This window comes from Gorilla gorilla, chromosome 4, assembly GCF_029281585.2.
Source record: "Gorilla gorilla gorilla isolate KB3781 chromosome 4, NHGRI_mGorGor1-v2.1_pri, whole genome shotgun sequence".
In the NCBI taxonomy this organism is placed as follows: Eukaryota; Metazoa; Chordata; class Mammalia; order Primates; family Hominidae; genus Gorilla; species Gorilla gorilla.
The window spans coordinates 115,207,666-115,221,541 of NC_073228.2; the positions used below are offsets into that span (position 1 = coordinate 115,207,666).

The following is a 13,876-nucleotide window of genomic DNA, read 5'->3' on the forward strand; positions in this document are numbered from 1 at the left end:
TAGAAAAATTCTTACATTTGTATAATTGCACACCCCAAAGAAGAAAACCAAGGCAATGGAAGAAAACAAACACAAAACATTCTACTTCAAGAAAATATTCCTGAAATTTGAAAAGAATAATGAAAGCACTCTAAATTGAAAGATTATGCCACAAATCTGATCAACTAAACCCAGAACAACTACCATGTTTTTCATAAAACATGTCTTAAAAGACTTTAAATTAAAAGAAAAATTCTTTGCCCACATTCATGCAAAAAGAGCAAGTCAATTATTTGGAGAAAATCAGATTGTCATCAGATTTTTTGAAAATCATATCATGTATCAGAAGAAAATTGTCACCTACTTAAGATAATGAGGCTCTCTTTCCTCCTGTTACTTTGAAATAATATTCTTTTACTTGTTGCTAATTATACAGCAATCAAGAAGTTTATCTTTTTCAAGCTGTTCTTATTTCTCCTCAATTTTTGACAGCTATATATTGTATCTGTATTGTAAGTTCATACTAGCTGGATTGCTAGTGTATTAGTCTGTTCTCACACACTATAAAGAACTACCTGAGACTGGGTGATTTATAAAGAAAAGAGGTTTAATTGACCCCCAGTTCTGCATGGCTGCAGAGGTCTCAAGAAACTTAATTATCATGACGGAAGGTGAAGGGGAAGCAAGGCACATCTTCCCATGGCAGAGCAGGAGAGAGAGAGAGCACAAAGGGGGAAGTGCCACACACTTCAACCATAAGATCTCATGACAACTCACTCACAATCATGATAATGGCAAGGGAGAAATCCTCCCCCATGATCCAGTCACCTCCCACTGGGCCCCTCCTCCAATTTGACATGAGATTTGGGTGGGAACACAAATCCAAAAAATCCAAACCATATCAGCTGGTTAATGTCAGTATTGCTGAGAGTACAGAACAAACCAAAAAAGAAGAAACTAATGTTAAAAACATGAAAACAAAAATACAAACACTCCTAAATGGAAAAAAAACTAAAATTAAAGAGGAAAAGCACATAAAATGGACCACATAGTAAAAACATATATAAAACATTTTGTACATACTTACATGATAATATTGTTTGTCTAGGAAATGAATATGAACATATGTACATATATATTTATTTTTTAATTCAAGAGTAACATGTAAAATTAGAAAAATACTACCTGCCACTAAAAGTGTACTTCTAGGAGACAATGACTTATTCTAGGTCTGAGGCAGCAAATGTACAAAATAAGTCTCAGGTATTATATTATACTGGATAGTAAAATAACCACCAAAGACTTCAAAAGCCAACTTGCATAGCCTATTACCCAGGAAGAGCTAGAGCAGATTGAAACGTATCAAATATGGTTAAATCCATACTTCCAAAATGATACCAAAAAATGAACAAAAACACTAACTGGTCACTGAAAATGTTGGTGAACTCATTATTTTGAAAACTGGTAAGTTAAAAAACTAATAATTTATCCCCTCTTTCCTATAAGAATTGTATTACTAGAAAATTTTTAGCTAATGAAGAAGCAGCAATGATAGATTTTACCAACTTGAAACTGCTAATGACTTGATGGATCTAGGCATTGATAATCAATTACTGTTATTGTCAACATGAAATGGAGCATAATTGAACATGCAACTTCTTGTGAAAATACACAATACTCCCTATGAAATGTATTTGCTAAAAATTCAACCTGAGTCTAATCAAGTCCCTAATGCTATCCATTAATAAAAAGTAGAGAGGGCAGAGAAATAGCTCCAAAGACATCAAGGTATAGAATGAAATGTAATCCTCTAGAATCAAATGTGATTCTATCCCTTTGATGTCTTTGGAGATATTTCTCTGCCCCTTTTTTTAATTAATAGATAATGCTGGGGTCTTGATTAGGTTCAGATTAAATACAGAAAATGTACATATACACCATGCAATACTATGTAGCCATAAAAAGAAATGAGATCATGTCCTATGAAGGGACATGGATGGAGCTGGAGGCCATTTTCCTTAGCAAACTAACGCAGGAACAGAAAACCAAATACCACATGTTCTCACTAAGTGATGAGAATACATGGACACAGAGAGGAACAACACACACTGGGGCCTATAAGAGGGTGGAGGGTGGGAGGAAGGAGAGAGAAGATCAGGAAAAATAACTTATGGGTACTAGGCTTAATACCTGGGTGATGAAATAACCTGTACAACAAAGCCCCATCACAGAAGTTTGTATAACAAACTTGCCTATGTACCTCTGAACTTAAAAGTTTTGTTTTGTTTTGTTTTGTTTTAAAGAATCACATTACCAAGCAGGGAAACTCTAAAGATCAAGTGACCAGCTTTCCAAAAAGAAATGCAGCAAAAGTGAAACAGAGATGGAGAAGGGATGAAAGGGAAGGATGGAAAAAGAGAAAGAGGGTTGGCGGGGGGAAGAGAAAGAGAGAGAGGGAGAAAATACTCGTTAAAAAAGAATAAGAGATATGCTAACCATTCAAGTTTCATGGACCTTATTTGGATACTTATTCAAACAAGTAATTTAACATGTTTCAGACAATTAGAAATTTGAAACACTGCATATTTGATAATATTAAGAAATTAATTATAGGTATGATATTGGAATTATGACTATGATTTTTAGAGGGTCCTTTATCTTTTAGAGATAACCTCCTCAAATATTTATAAATGAAATTATATAATGTCTGATGCGTGCTTCAAAATAATAAGGAAGGAGTGGAAGTAATTAAGCAGATAAAACAAAACTTCATGAATTTACAGACAAAGCTATGTGACAATTACATGGGGGTGTTTCATTGTATAATATCTACTGGCATATGTTTAAAATGATTCACAAAACAAAGCTTAAAACAGACAAAGTGTTTTTTCCTCAAATGCAATGGATAGTTCAAGCCAAGGAGAAATAAAAGTATTTCATTTTCCTAAGTAAACTCAAAGATTTTTAGAGTGTCAGTTTGTGGAAATCTTTCCCATGGTAGTATGGTAGGTTGTTTCAATTGTTTATGTGCACCATCTTTAACATTAATTTACTTAACTTCTTTTAATATCCATTCTTCTGAATGAATGTGCCTGAGAAGCATTTCCTTTCTTTTTGTTCCAGGATTGTGGAAAAGGGATATTACAGTGAGCGAGATGCTGCAGATGCTGTTAAACAAATCCTGGAGGCAGTTGCTGTAAGTATGAAGTAACAGCAATGGTGTAACTCTTAGTCATCTCTTCCTTTTACAGAATCGTCATTTAAGAAATGCGTATCTGTGATAAGCCATACATTTTACAGCATAAAGTTGTGAAATATTTATTAGAAAATGTGTGGAATAAGGTGGGCATGGTGGCTCAAGCCCGTAATCTCAGCACTTTGGGAGGCTGAGGCAGGCAGGTCACTTAAGGTCAGGAGTTCCAGACCAGCCTTGCCAACATGGTGAAACGCCATATCTAATAAAAATAAAAAAATTAGCTGGGTATGGTGATGCACACCTGTAGTTCCAACTACTTCAGAGGCTGAAGCACAAGAATTGCTTGAACTCGGGAGGTGGGGAGTTGCAGTGAGCCAAGGTCACGCCACTGTACTCAAGCCTGGACGAGAGAGAGAGAAACCCTGTCTCAAAAAAAAAAAAAAGAAAAAGAAAAAGAAAAAAGAAAAGAAAAGAAAGAAAATGTATGGAATAAATTTGTATTTTCTATTGATGACTCAAAGTCTGAAAGATGCAATCCTCTATATAATGCCATAAGTGTGTTAAATTAATTTCCATTCTATTATTGTGAGACCAAATGAGATTTTGGTGCCTTTAGTTGTTCTTTAACTCTTTCTTTCCCATTTCTTGAGTTTGTTTGTTCATTGCTTTTTTTTTTTATTTGGTAGAGATGTGGAAGAGGGTTGAATGTGATATAGACCTTGGAGCATAGAGATTATTGACTTTTCTTTCCAGAAAAGAAATGAGTGAATTGGAAAGAAAGAATGTAGCAGTTTTTTTAAGGAAGAAACATAAGTTAATATTTTAAATTGGAACACAAGTTTTGTAAGTTAATGGTGGAAATAAATACATACACATTTACAAAAATATATACTGTTGAGAAGCTTTTTTGGATTGCATTAAGCAGGTAATATTTGCCTGTATAAATCAGACTCAACTGGCTAAAAGCTTCCCATGTATTTGATGTTGTCTAATATGTGCTGGAACACTTTGGTGATTCATTTATTGAATATGAAACCAGAACAAATTATTATTTGAACATTCAAGACAGGGCCCAAGGAGGGGTATTTATCAGGATCAGTTAAAGAGACAAATCTATAAAATATATCCAGAATTAAGATATACTCTATTATTCGGAGTTAGTTATTTAACTAAAATCATTATCCAATACCTTGAGAAGTCAGCCACAGTGACAGAAGCACAGGTCCTATGAGTTTTACCCACATCAAAAACAGGAAGGAGGGAAGAAAAGAGGAAGGGAGGGAGAGAGGAGGGAGGACTCTGATATCTAACTAGCCTTTGTACCAATGATGAAAAGGAAAAAATAACCTTTGCATAAGCCTTCTAGAAATAGCCAATTGAACCAAATTTGTTATTGAGCTATTAACACCAATTTTAATTGGCTTTATAGCCCAGTCTTTCCAAATTATTTATTCCCATAAAAGTGTTTTGATCTTTTTGCTATGGTGAGGGATGAAAAGTTTGAAATGGGAGTGAATAAAACCTGGAGAGGATGCCAGCACAGCTTCTGATTATATAAATATTGAATATCAAATTCATCTTCTCACTGTATCCAAATAGCCACCCCATTTCAGATTTTCATCACACATAACATATTTACCGATTCTGGTTTCCTAGGTTTGCACACTAGGTAATCGGTTTCAACTCTTCCATTTTCTTATCTTACCTAGACCTTTCCAGCTTCAGTTGAATCTTTCTTCAAATGTGCATAAACTTAATCCTGTTCTCCATCATTCTATGACTGTTGCTGGCATGCTTTAAAAAAGAAAGAAGAAGCACTTTAATTGCCATTAACTCATATTCTTTTTTTTTTTTTTTTTTTTTTTTTTTTGAGATGGAGTGTCGCTCTGTCATCCAGGCTGGAGTGCAATGACTTGATCTTGGCTCACTGCAATCTCTGCCTCCTGGGTTGAAGTGATTCTCCTGCCTCAGCCTCCCAAGTAGCTGGGACTATAGGTGTGTGCTACCACGCCTGGCTAATTTTTGTGTTTTTAGTAGAGATGGGGTTTTACCACATTAGCCAGGCTGGCCTCAAACTCCTGACCTCAGGAAATCCGTCCACTTTGGCCTCCCAAAGTGCTGGAATTACAGGCGTGAGCCACCGCACCCAGCCACAATTCCTATTCCTAAATATATAAGTCTAGAATCATCTCTTGCAATCACTATTTTTACTTTGTTACTTCTCCATTTAATAATGGCAATTTTATACTTTTCTTAAATACCCATTTTAAAACCTCATTTCTTGTTATTATACATAATAAATTAATCAAGTAAACTTGCTGGCCATAGCCCACTATCACTTTACCTGAATCAGTCAGGCAGCTGGTACAGCAGTTAGGAATACTTTGGCAGTGAGACAGAGCTAGGTTTGGTTTTTAGATGTGTGAACTTGGACATGTCACTAAATATCTTTGAGCCTCAATTTAGTCTTGTAAAATAGGCATAGCAATTAACCTAACAGGATTGTGGAAAAGATTAAATGAGATAACTTGCAGAAATCATAGCAATGTTCATAAAAGAGGGAAAAGAGGATAATCAGCTTCATACTCAGTACATTCATTTAAAGATTTATTAGATGTTGTAGATGTATGCAGACACACTTACTCCCCAGCTAAGTACAAAAAACAAAAACAATTGTGTAATATACTCATTGATCTAGGTGCTGATTGCACAGAAAAGTTCAGTTTGTAAAAATTCAGTACACTTACATGTACTTTTCTATTCATATATTACACCAATAGAAAGTTTAAAAAGGAATTGTGCTGAAATTTTAGTATGTTTTTGTGGTTATAACAGGTAATAAATCCTCAAGTCAGCATGCTATGTGTGTGTGTGTGTGTGTGTGTGTTTGCAGTTTACCCAACTGGATTCATGTACTTTTCATGTTTCTAGTTCTATCACATACTGTTGTCTAACAGGCAGATTTCTTTTTTCCTTTCTGGGACAGTAGCACATTATTCTCTGATATCACATGAGACAGTGAGGGGAGAGGGACATGTGCCCCTCAGTCTGCCGCCCTCCTCTTTTTATGTTGTTCTACTGAAAAAACATTATATCAAAATGAAGTAATCTTCGAAATAATTGTTCTGAGTGATCTTTATTTGCTTATTTATGTGTGAGTAACAGAATGCATATATCAGGAAGAGTGTACTGTAAGGCTACAGAGGTGTGTAAAGACAGCCAGCAGCCTGGACGCTGGGCAGAACTCTTCCCCCACTGCTGCTTTTTTCTCATCACCTGCTTCCCTCTGCTCTCTTCCAACCAATAGTCTCTACTTCTTAGATCCACAAAGTGACATACGGTCAACTTAACCACCTTGCATTAGCATATTGAAGTAAAAACCGAAATCTGACTCAAAATGAACACAAATATCGTTTGATCTTAATTTCAAAATTCAGAACAGAAGCCACATGTGGCTCAACTTGACTCAGGCTTCCTTCCCTGGTCCAGTCAGCTGTGGATGGGGTGTGAATTGTGCAGTATAAATGTGGCTGGCCAGGACTGGGGATAAGGGAGGTTGTTCTAAGGGAAAGACGATAGTTTCTTTTGAACTAGGCTGCCACACCAAAAGGCATACCTTTTTCTACTATCTGTTCTGGTGGGTTTTTTGCTTTTACTGTTTCTTCATGTTTCTCTCAATTCCTAAAGTATCATTGCATCCTAGGTGCAGTTTTGAATGACAGTCTGTTGTTTGTCAGAAAACCATGATTTCACTTGGAATATGATTTCATTTCGGCGGAAGCCCTACTTGTTTATCATGTAGGAATTAACTTTTCTATGACCAAATTTAGTCACTCCTCACATTCCCACATTTCCGTCTTTGTAATTCAAGCTGTTTTCAGTAGGTGTATATTCCTGATTCTCTCATTCACTGATACCAGCAAAAAACTCTTACAAGGTTCCCTCCATCTTCTTCATCTTGGTAAATGGCACTACCATTCAGCAATTGTTTGCTAAAACCTAGAATTCACCTCACGTCCAAATAATCCCAAATAATAATCAACAGGTCCAGTCAGTCTATCTCCAAATTATAACCCAAATTTGACCATTTTTCTTCATCTGCACTAACCCATAGCTCTAGTTTCAGTCTGCATAATCTCTCACTCAGACTGCTATGAAACCTACTTCCACTCAATTCCCCTCACATTAGCCAGTTATTATTTAAATCATACATCAATTATATCATTTCCATGCTTATAGCAGCAGTGGCATCCCATTGAAAGTAAAAAAAAAAAAATCAAAATGCCTTAACATATCCTAGGATGTCCTCCATATTGAGGTTCCTTCTCATCACCCCAACGTCACTGACTACACTACGCTTGAGCTACACTGGCCTTGTTTTCCGACCCTCAGAAAGGTCTCAGTTAATTCCCATCTCAGAGTAGTTGTCATTTCCCTGCCTGGGGAGCTCTTCATATCTTTCTATGGCTCATTTCTCTACTTCTTTCAGGTCTCTGCTGAAGTGTGACTTCTCCAGGGGGACCTTCCCTGACCACTCTACCTATAATAATAACCACCACTACGTCTCCAAGCCATCTTAGTTTCTATTACCATGTGGTATGTCTTTTTGCACTTATAATTATTTAAAATTGAACAGTATTTTGTCTGTTTTGTGTTTATTATCTCTCCATAAAAGTAGGAACTTTGTGCTTCACCTTTATATTCCCAGAGTCCAAAACAGTACATGACAAAGTAAGAGCTCAATAAACACTTACTGAATAGGTAAATGGAAATTGATGAAAACATGAAGAAAGAGCCATCATTCTGTATTTTTTCTTTCTGGATAACGAGCCATGTACTAAACATCTTTACTGTTATTTTTCTACTAATTTCATAGGAGACAAAGCTTTATAACTTACTTTTGTGAATGAGATTCTTTTTATTTCCTTGCTACTGTTTCATTCTTTCCTGTCAATCAAAACTCACCTTCTTCGGTATGTTCTTTCTTTGCCTCCATCCGTTCAGATCAGCTCTTGATTCTTTAGGAGGCTTATTACAGTGGGTATGCCTCAATATAGTAATACCTCATGTAGCTGACTGGGAAACTCTCTTATTCAGTTGATGAAAAATGGATGTTCTCAGCATCAGAATTTTCCACCTGTTGGAGTTATACCAGTTAAGAAGTAAAAGAGTCCAAGAAGGGATGTTCCAGATAGGGGTGCCCCACATAACACAGAAGAATAAGAGTTCCTAGAACTCTGAATCAAGTCTGCAAAGATAAATTAATTAACCTATAGCTAATCCTACATTTAAAAAGAAATTGTTGAGGGTTCTTTTTTTTTGGTCACTAAGTTCCAGTTTAGGAGCTAACACATTCAAATCAAATGTTCCTTAAAAGAAGCTTTATAAAAATCAGATATTCTCTGATTATTGCAATTAAGGGTTAACTTAAAGAAAAAAAATTAATTTCCCTAAGAGTTCCACAGGTAGAAAGCAAAGCAATTTAAAACTTGCCAGAAATGGCTGGCATTTACGAAATAGTTTATTATCAATTACACAGCTATACATAGCTATAAAAATTGGGACAGGTGGGAACTCAGAGTAATCAGTGGTACATCTCACATTTCCTCTAGATAACTTATATCTAGGCTGGTTGTTGAAAGCATAGAAGCAGAAAACTTAAAGATTGAAAAGTTCTTGGGAAATATAATGCAGGTATAATTATACTCCTTACGTAACATATCTTGCAATCCTTCCCTCCCTCCCCATTCCACCCTAATTCTTGCCCCACATATTTTACAGTATTTCTCTGACTTTAACCTTGCTCCTTCTGCTTTTCTGGCTTTAAATAGCTTTTGTGAAAGCTTTTAAAGTGTGTTTGAAAGATGTTTCCCTCTTTGGATTTGAATTCATTCAGTCAGTCCTCGAGAGCAGACCCTTAAGTCCTCTTGAGTATTCTCTCTTCTTGAAATGAATTCCAGTGGTCCAAAGTTAAATGGTCTAGGTCAGTCTGGACATTCTGGAAGGGTCATCCTGTAGTAGCACAATACCAAACCCCTTTTCCATGGACTTGTAGGGATAATTAGGGAATATTCCCTCTCCTCTGATATCGAATTCTGCTGCCACCACCTTCAGTTCTTTCTTTGTCACCACTGACAGCTGAGTGTTTCTCTATTTCCAAAACATCATCATCCCCTACATTATCCCCCACTGATACAGCCTTTCTTCCCTTTTTCTAGCTACAGTTCTCTTTTGTATGTCTTAATTTCAAAGTGTGGCTTTGGAGCCTAGAGAAATTTGTACATATAGAACATAGTACTGCTCTGCTCTTCTCTCTTCTCTTCTCTCTTCTCTTCTCTTCTCTTCCTTTTTTTGAGACAGAGTCTCGCTCTGTCGCCCAGGCTGGAGTGCAGTGGTGTGATCTTGGCCCACTGCAAGCTCTGCCTCCTGGGTTCAAGCAATTCTCCTGCCTCAGCCTCCCAAGTAGCTGGGATTACAGGCATACAACACCACGCCTGGCTAATTTTTGTATTTTTAGTAGAGACAGGATTTCACTATGTAGGCCAGGCTGTCAGTACTGCATTTCTTCAGGAACTGCAAGGAAATGGGTAACTATTAAATCTATTTGCTCTTGTATAACATAGCTTTTTGGTTAGGATTGTGTTAAAGACTGTGATGATGGTGGTGAAGAGTTACAACCAGAAGAATCTAACCCTTTAAAAGTCAATATGGTATCTGAGCATCAAAAAAAAATAGAAAATGGACATTATTATAGAGAGGCAAGAAAAGATGAAATTGCAAAAGCTCCTTTTGATTAAAAAAAATTAACCTGTAACTCACTCTCTAAAACAGAAACAGATTTAGCTTTTTACATAGAAAATCAATTGATAATGAATTGGTGACTAGATACTCAAAAACTGAAAAGGCAAAAGAGGAACACTAAACTAAGTTATTGTGTGTGGAGAACGTGTGATAACTTCAGGAAACAGCTACCCCTAGGACAGGGGGAACAAAATGAAGAGGTTAAAATTATTAAAACATAGAGGATTGAAGGAGGTTCTCTATGGACTTGTGAAGAGGGCTCCCTGTTTGGCTTGTGTAGGTGGCTCGGACCTCAGAGGAATTTCCCATGAAGTTGGACCTCAGGTCTCTGAGGATGATGCTCCAGCCAGCCAGTGCTGGTGTTGCTGTTGAGAGGCACTGAGACTGTTTCTGTTTGAGTTGCAAAAGCTGCAAACTGGATTCAACTGTTGTTCCTGGAACGACCTGCCACTGCAGGATGAAAGAGTGCCTCCAGAGAGACATAGGAATAACAAGCAGAAAATCAGACTCAGAAAGCAAACAGGAAGGAGCAATCCCTTCTTTCTCTTCTAGCCTGCCACTCTCTCTCCCTCATGCCCTCTCATGGCAGATCCAAATGGAGAGCCAGCTGGAGAAGGAAAAATGTGGCTTGAAATTTCAATCTCAGCGTCATAAAGTGGAAGAATGGGTTTTAGGTTTGGAGACAATGGCTTAATAAATTGTACAGGATGTTATTCAAAAACAAAAATAAATTATCAGTTTCTGCTTTTATTCAGAGTCTTCCAAAATGTTCATAGTCTACTAAAGTGCATGAAATGGTTCTAGAGTTCAGTGAAATCAAAATAAGAGAAGTAACACAAAAATAAATTACTGTCTGTATTTAGTACTGAGTATTATGCTTAATGATGTTTATCCATTTAACAGGCATTATATTATTCAACCTTACATTATCTGACACATTAAAACCATCTTCCACTTTGACCTCTTATTCCTCATTGGCAGAAAGCCGATCTCCCTTGTAGGAAGATGGAAAGTACCAGAACTTATCCTCCTAGCCTCCCTTGCAGCTAGGGCAAGGTCATATTACCTGACTGTGCCCAGTGAGTTCCTTAGGACAGTTTGCTCATGAGTTTTGGGAAAAATTTTCTCTTAGTAAAGGAGACTCAAGGGAAGAAAAGCCATTTCTCTTTTTCACTGGCCTGGTTGGGTCTGCATATGATGCTGGGATTGCTTTTGCTATCTTGTAATTATGAAGAGAAACATAAGTCATCCTGAGGAAGGCAGAGAAGAAAGATGACACCATTGGAATTCTCCAACTTCTTGATATCTCAGGGAGGATAAATACAGTTTCTCAATATTTCGGTTTTAAATTATATGCCCTGTTACTTGAAGCAATAAGATACTGAACCGTTTTTTCAATAAACTTTTTGAGTATATGCTAACAACTTTTCTGTGGTCAGAGCAAGCTGTATAATTTTCCATCCATTTAAACATAACAGAAAGAGCATACTTCTAAATAAAAAGATTCTGGTCCCACAAATTTCTAAAAACTGATTTTCACTGAATATCAAATATACACCCACATATTGCTAAATCAGGATTAAGTATGATTTGAAGGGACAATGAAGTTTAAGGGTTTTGAAAATAAAATTGCTTTTGACATTTGTTTTTGTTTCTATGAATGTCATTCCTGCTTGAGTCCACTTCTTGTCAATTAATAGGTTCAGAGAGTTCAAGTACGTAATGAAAGGTTAAAACAGAAAATGCAAGTTTTTTTGTTGTTTGTTTGAAACCTATCAGTTCCTATGGTATTTTCATTTCTTTCTCTGGAGACTTTTGTTTCTTGCTGCTCAGGTTTGAGCATGGATCTTTGGAGGATAGATTTTAATTAATACAAAGTTTTAAGAGTTGAAGCACTAAAATGATAATTTTACCTGTAAAAAGTAAAAGTGGTTTAATTCATATTAAGAATTGAGAGATCACAGTTCCCAGAGAAGAAATAACAAGCTGTTCTCTTAATGTTATAATATTTTGATTTATAGACATAGAATAAAGTAGACTAGGGGCCCAATCAGAGCATAGACATTTTATCAGAAATTTTGGAACAGAAAAATAATCAACATTCTGAAATTACAGTGCAATATTGGGACACAGAGGATCTAAAAACAATTCCTGGGCAGGGGAGGGGATTTCCTTCTCATTAAATGTTTCTGCACACCATTATCACTAATGATAATGATATCAAAATTTTACCGAATTCTGCCTACATGGACTTCCCTCTTTTGATTCTCAAGTGAGCCACAATAGATTCTGGAGCATGTGTCTAGGAATTTTCTGATCGTGTTTGTTAACTTAAAAATCACTCAATCTATAAATCTGGAAAGGAGCCTATATTTCTTATAAAAGGTTACAGGCTGTAAGGTGACCCTTTGACAGGTTGGGAAGTGCAGCCAGTGCAGCCTGCAGCAGAGCCTATTAGCAGGCATTTTGAAGGAGGAGGGGTCGGGGTAGGAATTTTATGTTGAATGGGTTGGCTAAGCATACATATTTAACATGGTACAGTAGGAGTTATGAATATTTATGAAGACAGTCTTAACATATGCATATTGAACAAACATGCATGTTACATGTGACCCATGTTCACTTTGGGATGGAGACTTAACAACTAAATGTATTACAATTGGGCCCTAAATGCCAATAGGCACTTGGGACACAAGGACACTCAAGTGTGCAGCCTCTGTAAACTGTCTAGAACCAGTCCATGGTCAGTTCTTATCTGGAGAAAGTTACTGAAATCAGTCTCTTGTAATTATAGCTGGTGGAACAGGGGCTGAGGGTCAGTTAATCAGTGCCTAGGGGAGCTGCAGTTGTTTCAACATTGCTTATCTCAAGGTCAGTGCTTGTTTAGCTGCTAGAGAAAAAGAAAAACCTTGTGGCAGATAGAACATAGTTCATTATTTAAGTGTGGGGATACATGACTTAACTCTTGTCTGTCATGGCCTTAGGTCCTGTTTATAAGTTGGTATTTCATTGCCACAAAGAGTGTGTTTTGTCAGTCTTAAGATCTCTATTTTAACATGAATGCTGGTCAGTTGTTGTGTCTAAACTGCAAAAGGGAGGAAGTATAATGAGTCATGTTTGACCTCCCTTCCCATCATAACCAAGAACTCCATTGTTAAGGTTTTTCTGCAGTCTCCTTGGCCAAAAGGATGTTCGTTTAGTTGGTTGGGGACTTAGTATGTTATTCTTAGCTTACACCATATACAAAATATTATTTTGATGATTATAGTCTAGATGACTTTTGTTGTTTGGGGGTTTTGTTAATGTTGGATAAGATCAACAATTCAATTCAACAATTACTGATTCCCTAGTTTATTCTAGACTTTGTTCTAGACTTTGAGATACAGAGGTCAAGAAACTCACCAATAAACTGGGTGGATAGACACATAAACACATGGCTACAAGATGGTAAAAGTACACTTAGTGATTCAAAGGCATCAGAGAGGGAATACACTATTTGATGTATCTAGAGAGAAACTGAGTCAGAAAATGTCTTGCCAGAGAAAGTTGTATCTGAATTGGAGTTTAAAAGAAAATTTGGCTGGGTGTGGTGGCTCACGCCTGTAATCCCAGCACTTTGGGAGGCCAAGGCGGGCGGATCACAAGGTCAAGAAATTGAGACCATCCTGGCCAACGTGGTGAAACCCCATCTCTACTAAAAATACAAAAATTAGCTGGGCGTGGTGGTGTGCGCCTATAGTCCCAGCTACTCAGGAGGCTGAGGCAGGAGAATCATTTGAACCCGGTAGGCAGAGGTTGCAGTGAGCTGAGATTGCACCACCGCACTCCAGTCTGGCGACAGAGCAAGACTGCATCTCAAAACAAAACAAAACAAAACAAAAAGACGAAGTTTATTGTTTA

The 13,876-nt window shown here is 36.9% G+C and overlaps 1 protein-coding gene across 3 annotated transcripts in view; it reads left to right on the forward strand.

Annotated features, from left to right (window-relative positions):
* The window catches only part of CAMK4 (calcium/calmodulin dependent protein kinase IV), a 266,138-nt gene that overhangs the window by 168,140 nt on the left and 84,122 nt on the right, over positions 1-13,876 (forward strand). For all 3 annotated transcript variants that reach the window (XM_063706704.1, XM_055387546.2, XM_019028302.3), the window contains one exon: positions 3,103-3,175. In XM_063706704.1, the coding sequence (XP_063562774.1) occupies positions 3,103-3,175 (73 nt within the window). The remainder of the gene's footprint in view (positions 1-3,102; positions 3,176-13,876) is intronic.